This window comes from Nannospalax galili, unplaced genomic scaffold (genome assembly GCF_000622305.1).
Source record: "Nannospalax galili isolate Female #2095 unplaced genomic scaffold, S.galili_v1.0 scaffold1871, whole genome shotgun sequence".
NCBI classification, from domain to species: domain Eukaryota; kingdom Metazoa; phylum Chordata; class Mammalia; order Rodentia; family Spalacidae; genus Nannospalax; species Nannospalax galili.
This window is the reverse complement of record NW_008330293.1, coordinates 435,946-455,528: the sequence shown is the minus strand read 5'-3', so window position 1 is coordinate 455,528 and position 19,583 is coordinate 435,946. Positions and strand designations below refer to the sequence as shown.

The 19,583-nt window shown below is 40.4% G+C and overlaps 1 protein-coding gene across 1 annotated transcript in view; it reads right to left on the bottom strand.

Moving 5' to 3' along the window:
- Window positions 1–19,583, bottom strand: part of Adam32 (ADAM metallopeptidase domain 32) — a 98,350-nt gene that overhangs the window by 56,010 nt on the left and 22,757 nt on the right. The window contains exons 6-11 of the mRNA XM_008843369.1: window positions 18,752–18,827; window positions 16,576–16,652; window positions 15,117–15,298; window positions 12,482–12,546; window positions 2,663–2,734; window positions 2,093–2,259 (exon numbers count right to left, since the gene is read on the bottom strand). Coding sequence (XP_008841591.1) covers window positions 2,093–2,259; window positions 2,663–2,734; window positions 12,482–12,546; window positions 15,117–15,298; window positions 16,576–16,652; window positions 18,752–18,827 — 639 coding nt within the window. The remainder of the gene's footprint in view (window positions 1–2,092; window positions 2,260–2,662; window positions 2,735–12,481; window positions 12,547–15,116; window positions 15,299–16,575; window positions 16,653–18,751; window positions 18,828–19,583) is intronic.

Sequence of the window (19,583 nt, the reverse complement as noted above, 5' to 3'; positions counted from 1 at the left end):
TTTTGTGCCAGTACCATATTGTTTTTATGACTATAGCTCTGTAATACAGCTTAAAATCTGGTATAGTAATCCCCCTGGCATTGCTCTTAGTGCTCAGGGTTGCTTTGGCTATCCAAGGTCTTTTGTGCTTCCACATGAATCTTAGGATGTTTTTTTCCAATTCTGTGCAGAATGTCTTGGGGATTTGGATTGGCATTGCATCGAATCTCTAAATTGCTTTTGGTAGGATGGTCATTTTCACAATATTAATTCTTCCAATCCATGAGCATTGGAGTTCCTTCCATCTTCTGATGTCTTCTCAATCTCTTTCTTTAAGGATTTAAATTTTTCACTTAGAGATCTTTGTCGTTCATCAGTTTATTCCAAAAAATTTTTTGAAGCTATTGTGAAAGGGAGTTTCCATGTACTCTTTCTCTGGTTGCTTGTTATTGGTATATAGAAAGGCTACAGTCTTTACTGAAATTATTAATAATGTCTAGGAGTTTTCTAGTGGAATTTTTGGCATCTCTTAGATATAATGCCATATTGTCTGCAACAGTGGATAATTTGAACTTTTCCAATTATTACTCCTTTAATTTCCTTCCCTTGTCTTACTGCTCTTGCAAGAGTTTCAAGCACTATGTTAAAGAGAAGTAGGGATAGTGGGCAGCCTTGTCTGGTTCCTGATTTCAATGGGAATGCTTCCAGTTTTTCTCCATTTAGAATGATGTTGGCTGTGGGTTTGTTGTATGTAGCTTTAATTATGTTGAAGTATGTTCCCTCCAGTCCAATTCCCTCTAGGACTTTGAACATAAATGCACATTGAATTTTGCCAAAGGCCTTCTCTGCATCTATTGAGATGACAAAGTTGTTCTTGTCTTTGAGCCCATTTATATGATTTATGACATTTATTGACTTACGTATATTGAACCATCCCTGCATCTCTGAAATAAAGCCGACTTGATCATGGTGGATGATCTTTTTGATGTGTGTCTGTATGTGGTTTGCAAGTATTTTGCTGAGAATTTTTCACTGTTCAATAATGAAGCTCCCTCATGCAGTGGAGGGCCAGGAACTCAAAAGGTCACAAATGGTCAAAGTGTAGAGATCAAGAGAGTGCTGAATGATAATCCTTGGATGGGATCGCTTTATTAAACTTCACCCACCCAAGGCTCAGGGACCATCTCGGAAAAGAGGACAGAAAGACTCTAACAGCCAGGGAGGAGGTGCATGACCATATGGAAACAGAGTCCTACAAGCTCCTGGAACCTGCTCATATGAGTCTATGGCAATGGTGTCAGCACACACAAATCCCATGCAACTCAGGCAGACAGTAACCCAGCACAGAACTGGGAAAATGAACAGCAGACTCCAATTTTATCTGAAGGAATTTGGGCAACTGATTGCTGTTAGATGAAGAAAAGGTGACCTTCCTAAAACAAGGAATGCTAGATAGGCTGACTAGACTCAGTGGATGGACTTGTACTGGGGAATGGCTTGGGGTACTGACAACACAGTGGGCCTTAACCAGGATGATATAGTATATGGGCTCCAGTGGCGGGGGGGGGGTCTATGGGAGGGTGCCAGTGGAGATGGGGGTATAAAAATGATTAAGATTGTTTGAGATATTCCAAATGAAATACACAAAAATTTCAATAAAATTTTTTAAAAGTCCTAAGATGTAAGTCTTAAGTTTTGAGATCTCAATCTCTTTCTTTCTTTCTTTCTTTCTTTCTTTCTTTCTTTCTTTCTTTCTTTCTTTCTTTCTTTTTTCTTTTATTTTTTTAGACAGCATCTCCCTGTAGCCCCAGGTGGCCTGGAACTCATTACATAGACCAGGCTGACCTTGAACTCACAGAGATCAACTTGCCTCTGCCTCCCCAGTGTTGAGATTAAAGGCATATACAACCACACCTGAGCTCAATCTGTTCATTTCTAAAAAGTTAATAAATTTAGAGACAAATGTTAATCATCTTTTTTCATTGTTTGGCAGCTGGAAAGCACAAGGCTTAAATAAACACATAGTGAGTCATCAGGAATGAGTACCAGCCCCCTCAATTAAGCTACATCACAAATCTTCTGTTCTTGTTATAAGAATGCTATGCATGCTTACTTGAATAAATAGGCAATATCATGAGGCCTTAGGGTGAGAAAACCCTTTCTCCATTCCAGAAATCTGCGCAATAAGTCGTCTGGCTCACCAGCTGTAGAAATTTTATTTTCATCTGACCACAGCTCCAGTGAGGACAGCACAATAGTAACCTTGAGTTGGGAAAACATCTAAAAATAGAAGAAATGGACTTGGGCAAAATTAATCTTCCTTATCTTATAATACTTTGGAAAATATTTCAAGGTTTTCACAAATCTACATTCAGTTTATATAGACAACTTAATTGTTCAGAAAGAAAACATCAAGTTACTACAAAGGATAATTTCAAGACCAAAAAATCTGATAAGGGGCTGGAGAGATGGCTCAGCAGTTAAGAATACTGGTTGATCTTGCAGAAGACCTGGGTTTGAATCCCAGCACCCACATGGCAGCTAAATCCAGCACCAGGGGATCTGACAGCCTCTTCTGACCTCCACGAACACAGGTGCACTTACCTTATGCAATACATGCATACACATAAAATAAAAATAATAAATAATTTTTTTTTAATCTGATAAAAAAGAAAATACTTACTGAATTTACAAGACTGATTATTTCAATGATTTTATTGGTTAATATCCTGCTATCGGATCCCAAATAATCACACTGAAAGACAGAAATAATTTTCATAATGAAATAGAATTCTATGCAATTTTTGATATTTATTGATATCTACTATCAGAAGGTTGAGGCTAGTACAAAGCTTAGTGGCTCTTTCTGTTTTTTATTTTATTTTATTTATTATTTTTATTGTATGTGTATGAGAGTATTGTCTGCATGTATGTGAGTGCACCCATATCGTGCAATGCCGCGGAGGTCAAAAGAGAGTTTCAGATTCCTCTGGAACTGGAGTTAAGGATGGTTTGTAGCTGCCATCTGGGTGCTGGGAATCAAACCTGGGTCCTCTGCAAGAGCAGTCAGTGTTCTTAACCGCTAAGCCATCGTTCCAGCCCCCAAAGCTTAGTGTTTTAAAAGAAGACACTACAAAGATTACTAATATGAGACTATTGTAGAATGCACATACTCACACACTCAGATATGCACACACATACATCTATGTATATCCATACACATATACACACTCACATGCATTCATACACATATACATACACACACACGTAACACACACAAGAAAATGTATATGTAAGTGTTGAATTCTGAATAAAGTCTGGATTGCAACGATATAAACTTCACGTATCTGTGATCCATTCTCTGTGCTTCTCCACACCTTGATATTCTACAAGGCCCTCAAATTATTCAAAATGAAGATAAATTCATCATCTTCCCTCAATAATATATTCCCATTCATGTTTTCGCTTCTTTAGTGACTGACATTATCCTCCATCACATCTCACACTCTTTACACAACATGATCTATGCATCTTCTGTAACAAGACCAACAACTGACATCTAGATGGCATCCAAGTCATTTGTTCACTGAAGGAAAGAAACCAACACTTCCTAAGTCCTTCAAATTCAATCTCATCAGTAATTTTTAAAGTTCTCCCTCATTTCTACTCCTGTTACTACCCATCTCTAAGTTTTCAACTTGGTTGTTAGAATTGTGTTGTAGATGTTCTCTACTTCCCCAATTTCTGCACCAGTAATCCTGCCCCTACGCTACTGACAAAATGAAGTCTCTAAAATGAAAACACGATTGCGTCTCTCCCCTGCTTAAAATTTTCAATGACTCTTCATTGTCTTCAGGATAAAATCCAAATATCTATCAGTTCTTTAATTCATCTATTTCCATGTGTGGTAGTCTGGAAGAGGCCTGTCCCCCAGAGGCTCAGGCATCTGAGCACACGGTCCCTGGTTGGTGGTGCCATTGGAGAAGGTCGTGGAAGCAACCTGTGGCCTTGCAGGGAGAAGTGTGCCCCTGGGGACAGGTTTGAAAGCTCAGAGTCTCATCCCACTTCTGCTTTCCTTTAGATTTGCAGTTTAAGATGTGAGCTCTCAGCTGCCAAGATGGACTGTTATTCCTCTGGAACAATAACCAAAATGAACTCTTCATATGTTTCTTTTGGTCACAGTGTTTTATCACAGTGACAGACAAGTAACAGATCTACCCTGCTACTCTGTTCACTGCATTTATTACTCAGAACCTTCTTCCGCATGCACAGAGGAAGGTTTGGCACCATCTTCCTTGGTTCCACCTTCTACCCACTACCTACTCCCTATACTCATTACATCATCTGCTGTATCAATACGCCTTCTTTGATGTATTTCTTATCCTTTGGCATCTTAGGGCCTTGCTAAGCCTGGAATGACCACCCTTCTTGTTGCAATATGATTCCTAAAGGTACCAAAGGACTTGCCTTCAGCTGTGCCTTCCAAAGGCGAGCTGCTGGGTGTGGAGCCTGCTCTGTAGGTCGCTCCTGGCTCACACTCAGCACTACTACCCAACAGCCTTACTCACCCCAGAACAGGAAGACAACTGTCGACCATCGCTATACTTCACAACCTGCTGCAGTCATTCAAATGAGACAACCTTAAACCCACCTAGGATGCCATGTGGGGTCTCACAGAAACCACAGTGAGATCTCTTGACCACTTGTTCTCTTTGATCATCTCCCTAAAGACTGTGCCTCATCATGTGGCCTCTGCCAAAGACAGAGCGCCCTGCCTTCCTGGAAAGCATGAGTAACAAACTGTCTACTCAAAAGCATCATCTCTGATCTGCTGGTCTCAGCATGGTTACATAATAAAGGCTTCATTTTAAAGCCTGAGACTTGTATAGTCACAGTTTCCAATGTTATGGTTGCGTGTTCATGTCTGCCTCCTAAGTCTATTTTTATAGTACCATATGCTTTCCTCACTTAGGGTACTGAATGAAGTTGGTTAAAATTGTGTTTTAACCATCACAGATGGGGGAAGGGCTCATAAGGCCCACCTATCACGGAGGAGCTATAGGTTTTGAACAGTTGCTGGGGGATGGGAATCATTCGTCAGGGGCATAGCCACTTGTAAATTGCCCTTGCCCAAGTAAACCAACCACCTCCCATGCTCATGCAAGCAACCCTAATGAAATGCAGAGGGTCACCAACAAAAGTCATAAAAACAGGAGGGGACTTGTTAGCAAGAAGAACAGGGCTCAGCGGGAGGCTGGGGCACAAAGAGGTGGGGAATGTGATTATGGACATTATATGTTAGGAAATTCTGAAAGATTTTCAAAACCAGAGTGTTTTGCATTGACAATTTATGAAGTCACTGAAGAAGAAAATGACAGTAGTATTCTTTTTATGCAAACATCTGGTAACACATTTCATAGCTGATTCAATGTTTGTTTTATTAAAGAATTTGTAAATATGCAGAAGAACCAGAAGAACATAGAAAATTTAGTCAGCATTTTATGACTTCAAAACTGCCAGTTCAGACAAGAAACTTTTAAAATACTCTAGACCTCATAGCATTATTGTGAAAGAAAAACACTTTCATAATCCAAAGCATTCCTGTAATAATATTTACTAGATTTACTAAGATTGTCTTAAATATCACAATTTATATTTTTACATTTACACGTGTGTATATCTATGTCTATGTATGTCTGTGTGTGACTGTGTGTGCGTGTTTGCATGCGTGCATATCAGCATATAGTATGCATGTGACGGTCAGAACAACTGACTTGCAGAAGTCAGTTCTCTCCTACCACGTGAGTCTTAGGAATCAAACTCAGGTTGAGGTTGTCAGGCTCAGCAGCGAGCATCTTTCCCACTGAGTCGTCACACTGGCCTCATTATTTTAAATGTCCCCTTTACCCATTCCCAGAATTCTAATGAACCAACTCTTGTCAAATCCTTGTCCACATCCCTCTTGTGTCTAACTCAACTCGAGCTTTCTAGCAAGCTTCACAATGCTAAGAATGGAACTCACAAGTGCTATTCATGTTCTCCGTGATATTCCCCAAGACTGATAATCAAATACATCAGGATAAAATCTGGAAGATATATTCCTTGCTCTCTTCTGAAATTATCAGGTATTAGAAAGATAAAGCCATATGATATGGATGTTTAGCTTAAGATACATTTAAATTGTGTATGGAAATCAAGGCTTAGAGACATCTTTATATCCAAAGAGCAATGAAGTGAAAAGGCCCAGCACCAAATGCATTTCTTAAAACCCTCAGTGTTCTCCAGGTGAGCATAGTACACTTCCACCCACCAGGGCTGCCCAGTAGAAATGTACAGCAGGAAATGGATTCTGGACTCCATATCACATTGATTTGCTCTGCAAGCTTTTCAGAAATGTTTCCGTGGGTGTTTCTTTCCTAGTCCATTTTCAGTTTGCACATTGTTACACTCTGCTGTCTGTGAGGGAAGTTAAGAAGACTGGAACCTTGGCAAACTCAGCAGATAGCCTGAGAGTGCCTGATCTAGCTTCCACTAGGTGTAGAGACTGAGATCTCAGCAGACCACCTGACAGTGCCTAGACATAGCCTCCAAATCGTGCCATACCCAACCCTAACTGGGATTACACAAGGCCCCTCAGACAGCCCCAGGGATATTACCTCCCCTATGGTACGGCTGAGAACTCAGCAGACAGCCTGAGAGTGCTGGATCTGGCCTCTGCCAGGTATAGGGGCTGAGACCTACATAGACTGCCTGAGAGTGCCAAAATTGGGCCTCTCCTTAGCTAACTTCCCAAATTGTGCTCTGAGTACCCGTTAGTAGGGTTCTAAATGTTAGAAGGAAGCCTGAGTGTACCTGACTGGAGCCTGACTTGCCTCTGTGAGAGCTCCTGAGTAGCTTATATGAAGCCATCAGTTCCCTCCAAAATAAAATCTGAGAGAACCTGAAACTTTGACCAAGCAATTTTACATACCCAATAAGAAAACAACCAAGTCACACCAATAATACAAACAGAAGTGGACTTCAACTCAACAAAGGAAGTTTTGAGTTTCAGAACAGAATCACAAACAACAAAAGAAATCCACATTCCAAAATCACAACAGAAAAATAGAACAGGGAAAACCAAAACAGGATGTTTCCACCAAACTCCACCAGTCCTGTAGAAGAGTTCTGCCAGGAGATCCCCCTAGAGATAACCCAGGACACTGAATTTAAAAGAACAATCATAAACATGATCAAGGAATTCAACAAATTTAAAGAACACAGAAATAAACAACTCAAAGAGCTCAAAGAAGATAGGGATAAACTTCTGACCGAACACAAAAGAGATAGAAACACTGAAGGAAACTCAGGCTGAAATGAAGAAGGAAAACTCAATAAGCAACTTGAAACAACAGGAGAAAGCCTCACTGCTAGAATGAATGAAATGGAAAACAGAATATCAACACTGGAGGATAAAGAAGAACTGGACTGCTCAAGCGAAGATTAGAACACAAATTTTAAGAAACACAAGAATGGAATATACAGGAGATGTGGGACACCATGGAAAAACCAAATCTATGTTTCATAAGCATAGAGTAGAGAGAATCTCAGGTTGATGCTATTGACCAGATCTTAAACAGGATTGTAGATGAGAACTTCCCGAAATTAAGGAAAGACATTCCCATACAAATACAAGACGCATATAGAACACCAAATAGACAGGACCAGAAAAGAACCCCCCCCCATGGCATATCCTAGTAAAAGCACTAAATGTAAAGAACAAAGAGAGAATACTGAAAGCTGCAAAAGAAAAGCAACAACTCACAAGGCATCCAAATTACAGCTGACTTATCAATGCAAACTATGAAAACCAAAAGAGCCTGGACCAATGTATTTTCAGTTCTAAATGATCATAGATGCCAGCCCAGAACGCTATACCCAGCAAAAATGTCTATTATAGTTGAGAGGGAAAGAAAAATCTTCCACAACACAAATAGGCTGAAAGAATACATGTCCACAAAACCTGCCCTTCAAAGAATACTTGAAGCAATACAAAGAATGGAGAAAGGAACAATATACCCCAGAGGCAACAGAAAGAAACTAACTGAAGATATAATTGTGGAAACAAAAAATTAGACAAAGAATGCAAACAGTAATCAAAATGTTGGCAACCAATACACACCTTTCAATTATGACTTTAAATATCAATGGGATGAACTCCCCAGTCAAAAGACACAAGCTAGTTGAATGGATTAAGAAACAAAATCCATCTATTTGTTCTCTGCAAGAAACCTTGCTCACCTTCAAGGACAGACACTACCTTAAGGTGAAAGGATGGAAAAGAATCCTTCAAGCAAATGGCACTAAGAAACAAGCAGGGGTTGCAATTCTAATTATCTGACAAAATAGACTTCAAACTAAAACTAATCCAAAGAGATAAGGAGGGTCACTTCATTCTGATCAAAGAAACAATTAACCAAGAAGATATTACAATCATGAATATATATGCACCAAACTCTGATGCTCCAAAATTCATAAAAACAACACTACAGGACTTTAAGATACAGACTAACCCCAACTCAGTAACAGTAGGGGACTTCAGTACCCCACTGTCTCCAGTAGACAGGTCAACTGGACAAAGAATAAAGAGATAGATGTCTGAATTAAATTATACCATATAGCAAATGGACCTAATAGACATCTACCAAATATTCCAATCAAGCACCAAAGAATACACTTTCTATTCAGCACCCCATGGAACTTTCTCAAAATTGACCATATACTGGGACACAAAACAAAACTCAACAACTACCAAAAAACTAAAATAATTCCACACATTCTATCAGACCACAATTCAGTAAAGCTTTAAATCAACACTGGAAAAAGTTTTAGTCACTACATGAACTCATGGAGATTAAACAACATACTCCTGAATGATGAGTGGATCAAAGGAGAAATTAAGAAAGAAATAAAAATGTTCCTGGAATTAAACAAAAAAGACAATACAACAACAAAACCTCTGGGACACTTTAAAAGCAGTCCTAAGGGGAAAGTTTATAGCTCTAAGTGCCTACATTAGAAAATAAGAATGAGCACAAATAAATGACTTAACATTGCAACTAAAGACTCTGGAAAGGAAAGAGCAAATAAGACCCAAACCCAGCAGAAGAGAAGAAATAACAAAAATCAGAGCAGAAATTTAATGAAAAGGAAGCAAAGAAAACAATACAAAGAATCAATGAATCTAAGAACTGGTTCTTTGAAAAGTTAAACAAGATAGACAGACCCTTAGCCCAGTTAACCAAAAGAAAGAAAGAGCAAATCCAAATCAACAAAATCAGAGACGAAAGGGGAAACATCACAACAGACACCAAAAAGATCCAGAACATTATGAGGAAATACTTTAAAAACCAATACTCTATTAAACTTGAAAACATACAAGAAATGGATGGCTATCTAAAATCATGGGAACCACCAAAGTTAAACAAAGAACAGATCAACAGCTTAAACAGACCCATAACATAGAAGGAAATTGAAACAGTAATACAAAACCTCCCAACTAAAAACAGCCCAGGCCTTCTCCCAAATTCCTTCTATGAAGTCAGCATCACTCTAATACCCAAACCAAGTAAAGATACATCCAAAAAAGAAAGCCATAGAGCCATATCCTTAATGAACATGAATGCAAAACTTCTCAACAAAATACTTGCAAACCACATACAGATGTACATCAAAAAGATCATTCACCATGATCAAGTTGACTTCATTCTAGAGATGCAAGAATGATTCAATATATTCAAATCAATAAACATCATCAATCATATAAATGGACTCAAAGACAAAAACCACATCATTATCTCAATAGATGCAGAAAGGTTTTCGAGAAAATTCAGCATGCATTCATGATAAAAGTTTTAAAGGGAATTGGACTGGAGGGAACATACGTCAACATAATTAAAGCTATATACAACAAACACACAGCCAACATCATTCTAAATGGAAAAAAGCTGGAGGCATTCCCATTAAAATCAGGAACCAGACAACGATATCCACTATCTCCACTCCTTTTCAATATAGTGCTTGAAACTCTTGCTAGAGCAATAAGACAAGAGAAGGAAATTAAAGAAAAAGGAAAGAAATTAATTGAAAAAGAAAAGATCAAACTATCCCTATTTGCAGATGACATGATAGTATACCTAAGAGATCCTAAAATTCTACCAGAAAACTAGAACTGATAAATACTTTCAGTAAGGTGGCAGGTTACAAGGTTAATCTACAAAAATTGATAGTCTTTCTATACACCAATAACAAGCAATTGGAGAATGAGTACAGGGAAAATTTCCCATTCACAATAGCCTCAAATAATAAATAAATAAATAAATAAATAAATAAATAAATAAATAAATAAATAATAAACTTGACCAAAGACATTAAAGAGCTCTACAATGAAAATTTTAAATCCTTAAAGAAAGAGATTGAGGAAGACACCAGAAGATAGAAGGACCTCCTATGCTCATGGATTGGAAAAATTAATATTGTGAAGATAACCATCCTACAAATGAAATCCCAATAAAAAGCCCCATGACATACTTCACAGAATTAGAAAAAAAATCCTTAAATTTGTGTGGAAGCACAAAAGACCCCAGATAGCCAAAGCAACCCTAAGCACAAAGAGCAAAGTTGGGGGGATTACTATGCCAGATCTCAAAGTGTACTACAAAGCTATCATCATGAAAACAGCATGGTACTGGCACAAAAATAGAAACATAGATCAATTGAACATCATTGAAGATCCAAACCCCAGTACATACAATTCCAGCCACCTGATATTTGACAAAGGTGCCAAGAACACATAGTGGAGGACAGATAGCATCTTCAACGCATGGTGCTGGCAAAACTGGATCTTCACCTATAGGATGAAACTAGATCCTTATCTTTCCCCTCTCACAAAAGTCAACTCCAAATGGATCAAAGACCTCAATGTGAAACTCAAAACTTTGAAACTATTAGAAGAAAACACTGGCAGTAACCTATAAGATATAGGTGTAGGAAAGGACTTTCTAAATCAGACACAAGTTGCTCAGGAATTAAGGTCAACAATCAACAAGTGGGACCTCATTAAACAAAAAACTTCTGTACAACAAAACAATCAAGAAAGTGAAAAGAAACCCACAGAGTGTGAAAAAATCTTCACCAGTGACACATCTGACAAAGTTTTAACATCCAGAATCTATAAAGAACTCAGAAACCAAAGAACCAAGAAAACAACCCAATGAAAAGATGGGCTAAAGATCTAAACCGAGAGTTCTCAAAGGAAGAAATAAAGATGGCTAAGAAACATCTCAAAAAGTGTTCAACATCATTAATAATTAGGGAAATGCAAATTAAAACCACCCTAATGTATCACCTTATCCCAATCAGAGTAGGATCAAGAGAACAAATAATACCAAATGCTGGCGAAGATTTAGAGAAAGGGGAATGCTCATTCACTGCTGGTGGGATTGCAAACTCGTGCAGCCTCTATGGAAAACAGCGTGGAGAACTCTTAAAAAACTAAAAGTGAACCTACCATATGACCCGGTTATACTGCTCCTTGGCATATACCCAAAGGACTCATCCTATTTCAGAGATACTTGTACAACCATGTTTGTTGCTGCTATTTTCACAAAAGCTAAGAGTTGGAAGCAACCTAAGTATCCCTCAACTGAAGAGTGGATAATGAAAATGGTGTTCATTTATACAATGGAGTTTTACTCAGCAGTAAAGAAAGATGAAATCATGAAATTTGCAGGTAAATGGATGGATCTAGAAACTGTTATACTAAGTGAAGTAACACAGACTCAGAAAAAAAAAAAAGACATATGTTCTCCCTCATATGCGGATCCTAGCACCAAACCCTGATAAGTGAGTACGTATCCAGACATAAACCCCCACCCTATGCTCTGTTCGGAAACCCTACAAACTCATTAGGGTTTTTTAAAGAGCTGATGGAAACCTTCATTACTCACCAAGTTGACAAGTTTATACCACATTGGCAAATCCTTTGGTGCTCGATTTCTTATTCCTGTTTCCCCCTCAGCAGTTGAGAGCACTGACTGCTCTTGCAGAGGACCCAGGTTCGATTCCCAGCACCCGCTTGGCGGCTACGAACCATCCTTAACTCCAGTTCTGGGGGAATCCGAAGCCCTCTTCCAACCTCCACAGCATTGCATGACACGGGTGCACTCACATACACGCAGGCAATACACTCATGAAATAAAAAAATAAATAATAAAATAGTTTAAAAAACTTCACTGTACATATATTTTTATGTAACCTGCTTCAAGTTATTTCTGAAAGAATGTGTTAAAAATTGCCTCTTTGAAGTAATAAAAACATAATAAAAAATAAATTTTAAAAATACAAAAATAAAAATAAGACAGGAAAAAAAAGAAGACTGGAGCTTTCTGGTTGTTACTAGCCATGGAATTTATACATTTCCATACCAAATATTTAAATGTAAAAAATCAAACAAAACACTTACCAAATCTTTGTCCACCACAATGCTCATCTCTATAAAGAGAGGGTATAAAACTGGCAAAGGTTGTTCTGACTAGAAAAAAGAACACCACACACAAAAGTTAAATGTTTCATAATTCATGTATGCTGAAATCTTTGTTAAGCTATCAGTGGAACAGTGGGTTTGCATGGTTGGTGAAAGTTAATGTCTAGTGTTTTAAGTTTATAACATGGAATTTAGTAATAAGAACAATGGTTATGAATTAATCTATCGCTTCCAAATTGGGAACTAAGAACAAAACACCTAGTACTTTTAACCATCCACTTGATCTGAACATCACATGATACGGATATTGAAGGCTGAGAAAATATGGTGGCCCATGTTAGCAGTGGCACTTGCTAGTCCCAGTGGCAATATAAAGATGTTCTCTGAGAATTACGGCTGTGCTTTGAGCTGTCGGGTGCCTTGTCTCCCTGCACAGCTTTCCCAAGGGCTTTTTGATTCCTCCACCTGGAATTTACAGAGTCGAGTGTGGACTTGTGGCTGGCGTTTTTGAAAAAACATATCAAGGAATACATTAGCTGCTGCTGCTACGTCAAGCAAGGGATAAGGGGAGGGCTGTGAAGACAATGGAAAGGCCTTGGGAATCGAGAGAGAGAGAGAGAGAGAGAGAGAGAGAAAGAAAGAGAGAATCAAGGCCTAAATATGCCCAAAACTGCACACAGGCTGAGAAAGTCCTTGAGAAGAAACAGCTTTCTCAACCAGCTGACCTTGTGACACAGTGCAAATGGGTATGAGAGGCAACGCAGAGCCCTAAATAACTCAAATCGCGGTTGTGGGTTACCCAAACAGTCCATCTATGAAACTATGAGGATTTTTTTTCCAAGGTGACAGAGGAAAACTCCAGGTATTTAAGGAATTGTCAATCAAGCCAGTACATGACCACTAAACAAACAATATTCAATGCAAAAATATTTTAGAAAAGTCGCTAAACAAACAGCTACCACCCACAGCCAGCAGCAGCAAAGGCTGGTGGGAATTAGAAGAGGAAGTTGATTCCAGCAATGTTGCAGCAAAATACTCAATATGTCCAATTACAACATCAACAAAAACCTGGAAAGTGTAAAGAGGCCAGAGGAGGAAGATGACAGGAGGAAAGCAGGCTCATCTGGACAGTAAGAAAGCAGAAGGGAAGGGCTTGGGGGGACTCAGGGATGGGAGGACCAAACGACAATGAGACCGAAGCACAGTGACTGGCACGGCCAAAGGTGCCCTCGGGAAACCCACTATTTTTCATGCAAACCTGAAAATTAATGAATTTCTGATTAGTTTTTTAGAAAAGAAACAAGAATGTAAGCCCACTCCCCAGGGAAAATGGAAACAGACTGTAAGAAAGTTCAGACACTGGATTCACTCAACACCGCCCATAAATTAACTGTTTGAAATGTGCTCCAAATGCCGAATGAAGTTGTAGACAAAGAACTGAAAGGAAAGGTGGGTGAGTGTGCACTGCATTGCACTTAACCGACAGACGGTGCTGTGGTGTACAGCAGCTCAGCAGGGTGAACAGGTATGACCTAGTCCATATTCAGACACCTAGAAGAAAGAATTACAATGTTTTTATTTTTTAAAAAAGGTAAATGTTTGAAAAGACTGATGTGTTAAGACTGATTCAAACCCTACATGCACGTGCGCTTGGCATCAGAATTTACGGTTCTCAGCCAGGTGTGCTGGCACACACACAACTTCAACGCCAGCACTTGGGAGGCCAGTGGATCTCAATGCCATTGAGGCCAGCCTAGTCTACATAGCGAGTTCCAAGCCAGCTGGGGCTAGAGAGAGACCCTGTCTCAAAACAGCAACAACAAAAATTATGGTATGTGTAATTTTTTAGGTTTTCATATATCACATTACTTTAAAAGTTGCTTTGAAATTTAAAAAATACTTAATCTTTGAATGTTCAAGAGTCCTTTCAAAAGCTTCTAATGTAGCCACGAAGATGCTGAGAATATTCTCAGACGTCAGCCTCAAAGGAGGGACATCCTCCTGAAGAAAGAAGCCTGCTGCCGCGATCAGGGCGCCGGAGCCGCCTGGCCACCCTCCTGGCCTCTGGCCTGTCTACACTACCTGCCAGATCACTTCCACACAGCGGGCAGGCCCTTCCCCTTAGAAGTCTGCCTCTGCCCTGCCCCATGTAAGGCTGTTGGCAGAAGGATGAGGGCCGAGCCCCGCAGGCCGTCACCGCCGGGCCCCAAGCACTCCAGGACGCCCTGGCCGGGCTCATCCACAAACCGCGACCAAGGCATCCATCCGTCACCATGGCAGCAGCCTGTGCGGCTCCGCAGATGACACAAACCTAACTCGAAGATGTAAGTGCTCAGGGCTGCAGCCACCGGGGTGTGCACTCCGTTAGCGGCCGCACGGGACGGTGCTGGGGGACGTGGTCACGGTACTTACAATGTAATTGATGCCAATACGAAGGTAACGAAAGAGCCAAGAACCGGAATACAGAGAGGAGAAGAAGGCCAGGACCGGGAGGAGGAGAGGCGGCGGCTCCAGGCCTTGGCTGGGCTGCAGGGGTCCGGCCGCTGCCTTAGGCTCACCTGCTTCCCCAGCAAACCAGAAGCCACAGCGCTTTAAAGCAATGAAGCGTAAGAACTCACCCTTCCGTCTATTAAAATGCCATAGTCCAGCGGAGGGTCTGCGATGCTTCTGCTGTTTTTGTTAAGATTTGCTAGTGCATTGTCTTCATTCCCTAGTTTATAAACAATATGTTGAAATATAATTGCAGATTCCAGGGGCTCGATTCCATAAGAAACATTTTCAAATTGCAGTATTCCTCTGCAAAATTAAGCATCAATTTTTAAGTGTTTTTAATCAAATCCATATCACGAAACATCGACAAAATCCAAAAGAAACAGTATGTGGAATATTTTCTATTTAGTATTTTGTTCCAAAATCTATCTCAAAGATGACTCTGAACAGAAAAAGTATTTCCCCATCACAAAAATGAAATCTTGATGCGTTTCTATCAAGCTGTCAATGCTTTCAAGATATGATTGCACGGCTTTTAAAGCTTTTCAAAATAAAAATTAAAACCTGGGCACGGTGGCTCAAGTCTTTAATTCCTGCACTCGGAAGGCAGAGGCAAGTGGATCTCTGTGACACTGAGGCCTGGTCTGTCTGTCTACATAGTAAGTTCCAGGACAGCTGGGACAACAGGCAAACCAAAAGAGAACCAGGGCGGGGGAGAGGGAGGGAGGGAAACTGATAAATATCAGCTACTTTATTATATAAATTAAGTTTGGCAGTGATTTTGAAATGATATTGATAATTTTGGTTAGGATGCAGTTTGGATAAGAAGTCAAGAGCATGAGAGAGCTCTATCCTGGAGGCAGCCGGTCAAGTCACGACATGAAAAACAAACGTCAGGTTAGGTTGAAGGATTCTGTGTAGGAAGGTCTGAAAAACATTTTGGGAAAACAGAGATCTACACCACTAAACAAAGGTGGAGGATTTCCTGAAAAAACTGGAAACATCTCTAACGCACAAAGGAAGAAACCAAATGATTCTTCCAGTTACAGAAAGTAGTATTGCAAAAACAAAAACGAGTATTGACTTAATAATTAACTATAACTTGCCTCAAGTTTCACTTGTCTTTTTTAAGGCTCTAGAAGCTAAGCTACATGGTTGGGAATGTAATTACACTATTGTGGGGGAAAACGCCGTCCTCAACTTCCATCCTCCAATATACAACACCCAGTTGTCGTAGGCCATGTTATGCATATGAGAGAACACATTAAATTGGTGGGGGCAGTGGGGGAGGTGCTGATGGAGGAGAGGATCTGAATGCCATCAAACTGCTTTGTTCAAAATCGGGAATATTCAATTTCTCAAAATTACAGAAGGAAGAAGAAATAACAGCCAGGATCCTAGGAAGTGGAGACCCTCAGGAAGTTAGAAAGTAAGACATGTCAAGCAGCTGGAGCCCTGTGGAGGAGGGCCGCCCTGGTGGGCCACGTGGGGCGGGGACCTCGTCCAGCTCACATGGAGTCAACTCACTACAGTGGAGTATCCCAGCCAGGCCAGTCTGTCAACAACAGGAGGAAGTGATTCACCTCAGTCCGGAGCAGGTGCTGAGTGTGACAACAGAGTTGGGGTAACCTTCCACGTAGCCTTGGTAGTAGCACTGAGCCTAGCGGAGAGGAACACAGACTGGTCACAAAGAGCTGACCAAACTCCTCACGGTTTCCTACAGCTGCCAGACCGCAGTCTAGTTCACGACTACATGACTGACATAAGCACGCATGAAATCACAAAGAAAGGCACATTAGATGTCACGCTCGCTCTGGTCAGGATTACCATTTCATACTCTGCTTCCAATGGGTTAGCTTGTCAGCCGGGCCTGTAGTCCCAGCACTCGGGAGGCAGAGGCAAGCGGATCTCTGAGAGTTCAAGGCCAGCCTGGTCTACATAGTGAGTTCCAGGACAGTGGGGGTTACAGGGAGACCCTGCTTCAAAAAGACTGAAAAAAAAAAAAAAAAAAAAACCCAATGGGTTAGCTTATTTCTTAGGTGAAATTATTTTCCAAAATATAAATTTAAACCATTAATAAAAACACAAATACCGAAGGCCTGGGACTCCTTACAGTTATAGTATGCTGCTGAAAGGAAGCATCCAACAGTACTAATGACCTGGGAAGACTGAAGAGCCAGGTACCAGGCCAACAATAACTAAAATGACTCGGAAGGCAGGCTACCACTGAACACACCCGTAATGACAGAAGCAGGAGAGGAAGAGGGGCCTGTGGTGATGGCAGGAAGATACAAATACTCTGTTCTAGCTTGTCTCTCCATTGCTGTGACAAAACACTCTGACCACTACCAACTTGGGGGGGAAAGGGCTTATTTTATCTTATATCTCCCAGGTCACAGCTCATCAGGGACCCCAAGGTAGGAACTCAGGGCAGGAACCTGGAGACAGGACCTAGAGCACAGGCCATGAAGGATCACTGCTTACTGACTTGCTCCCTGGCCCCTGCTCAGCCTGCTTTCTTTTTCATTTTTTAATATTTTATTATTTTTATTTTATGCCTATGAGTGTATTGCCTGCATGCAAGTGCACCCATGTCATGCAATGCCAGTGGAGGTCAGAAGAGGGCTTCAGATTCCCTTGGAACTAAAGTTACCGACAGTTGCCAGCTGCCATGTGGGTGCTGAGAATCAAACCAGGGTCCTCTGTGCTCTCAACCACTGAGCCATCTCACCAGCCCCTGAACCTTATACAACATGGCTCACCTTCCCAGGGATGGCACACACAGTGAACTGGGCCCTTCCACATCACTCAATAATCAAGAAGATGCCCCACAGACATGGCCACAGGCCAGTCCAATGGAGGAAATTCCCCAATTGAGGGTCTCTCAACCCAGTTTTTTCAAGCTGACACTAAAGTTATCCAGCTTCCCGAAACTACATGCTTCTCAAAGTTCAAAGCTGCCAGGCATGGCGGCACACACCTTTAATCCCAGCTCTCATGAGCAGAGGCAGACAGATTAGAGTTAGAGGCCAGCCTGGTCTACATAGTGAGCTCCAAGCCAACCATGTCTACCTAATGAGATCCTGTCTCAACAAAAACATAAAGTCAAAACTGAAGGAATACTGAAAACAGAAAGTACACAACCATATTTAAATATTTTAAAATAATTTTTCTAAGTGTAAATCAAGTATTAAATTCCTCGGGCTTGAACATCAAGCTTAACAAAGGGATGATTCATTTGCATAGAACGCAATAGGACTGACGTGTGGGCAGAAATGTCTGTTTCCACTGGTGCAATGGAAAGAAATGGTTTTGATCTGTAATCTTTTTTTTTTTGAGACAGGGTCTCCCTGTAGCCCCAGCTAGCATGGAACTCTCACTATGTAGACCAGGCTGGCCTTGAACTCATAGAGCTCTGCCTGCCTCTGCCTCCCAAGTGCTGGGATTAATGGTGTGCACCATCACGCCCTGCCCAATAATATTCCTAATGTACTTTAGTTTGTATTCACTTACTCAGGAAAGCAAAGATGAAGAAATGGTCTATAGACAGATATTGTCCACATATTCTAGGTCAACTGAAAGGTACAGTCAATCCAGTTTAACTTTACCAAGACTTCAGGAAAGACTAATAATTAAGCAACAAATACCTTCACTATATCCACTGTGGATACTGAGAGCTGACCCTTCTGTATTGGGAAAGCATTTATTTGATTATTTTTTTAAGTTTTCTTAAAATGAATAAAATAACTTAAATCTTACCGGACTAGCTGAAGCATGATAATTTATCGATCCTTGATTATACAAATAAACCATAAAATGATCTGCTAAAAAATATCTAAGTATAGAAAACAGAGAATTTAAGGTCATTATTATTATTATTATTATTATTATTATTATTATTATTTTGCAGACAAGGAAGCAGTCATCAGGAAACCCTGACCCACTCTGTTTCTGTAAATCGAGCTTTATCGGTACACAGCCACGCCCACTCCCCTGCACACCTCTGGAGATGCACTCGGGCTACACCGGAAGCAATGGGTAGTTTTGGCAGAAACTACATGGCCTTAAAGACTAACATATTTACTCTCTGGATCCTTAGAGGGGAAAAAAAACAACCTTTGACATAAAGATAGTGCTTTGTTTTGACATATACTCACATTTTATTCAAAGTAATACGCACCCAAAATAATGTCCTAATTTAATAAATCCCTTTTACTTTGTTCTAAAATGTATTTACCTATTTATTTTTAGGCATATGTTTGTGTTCCTGAATGAGGTTCTTGTGCATTCAGGTGCCTGAGGAAGCTGGAGGACGTCAGATCCCCGGACTGCAGTTACAGATGGTTGTGATGTGGTACTGCCTGGTGCAGGTGCTCACAACTGAGCCTAGGCCCTTTGTAGGAGTAGCAAACACTCTTAGTCACTGAGCCATCGCTCCATCCTCTTGGATTCTTCTTAGAAAACAAGCGGAAGGGGCTGCCAGGGGGTAAAATCATTTTCAGGTTCACGAAGCTATAAACTGGATGTAGGATTATGAGAATTTTCTGTTGTTTATTCTTTATTCTAGATTTTACAGTATCTCTCATATATA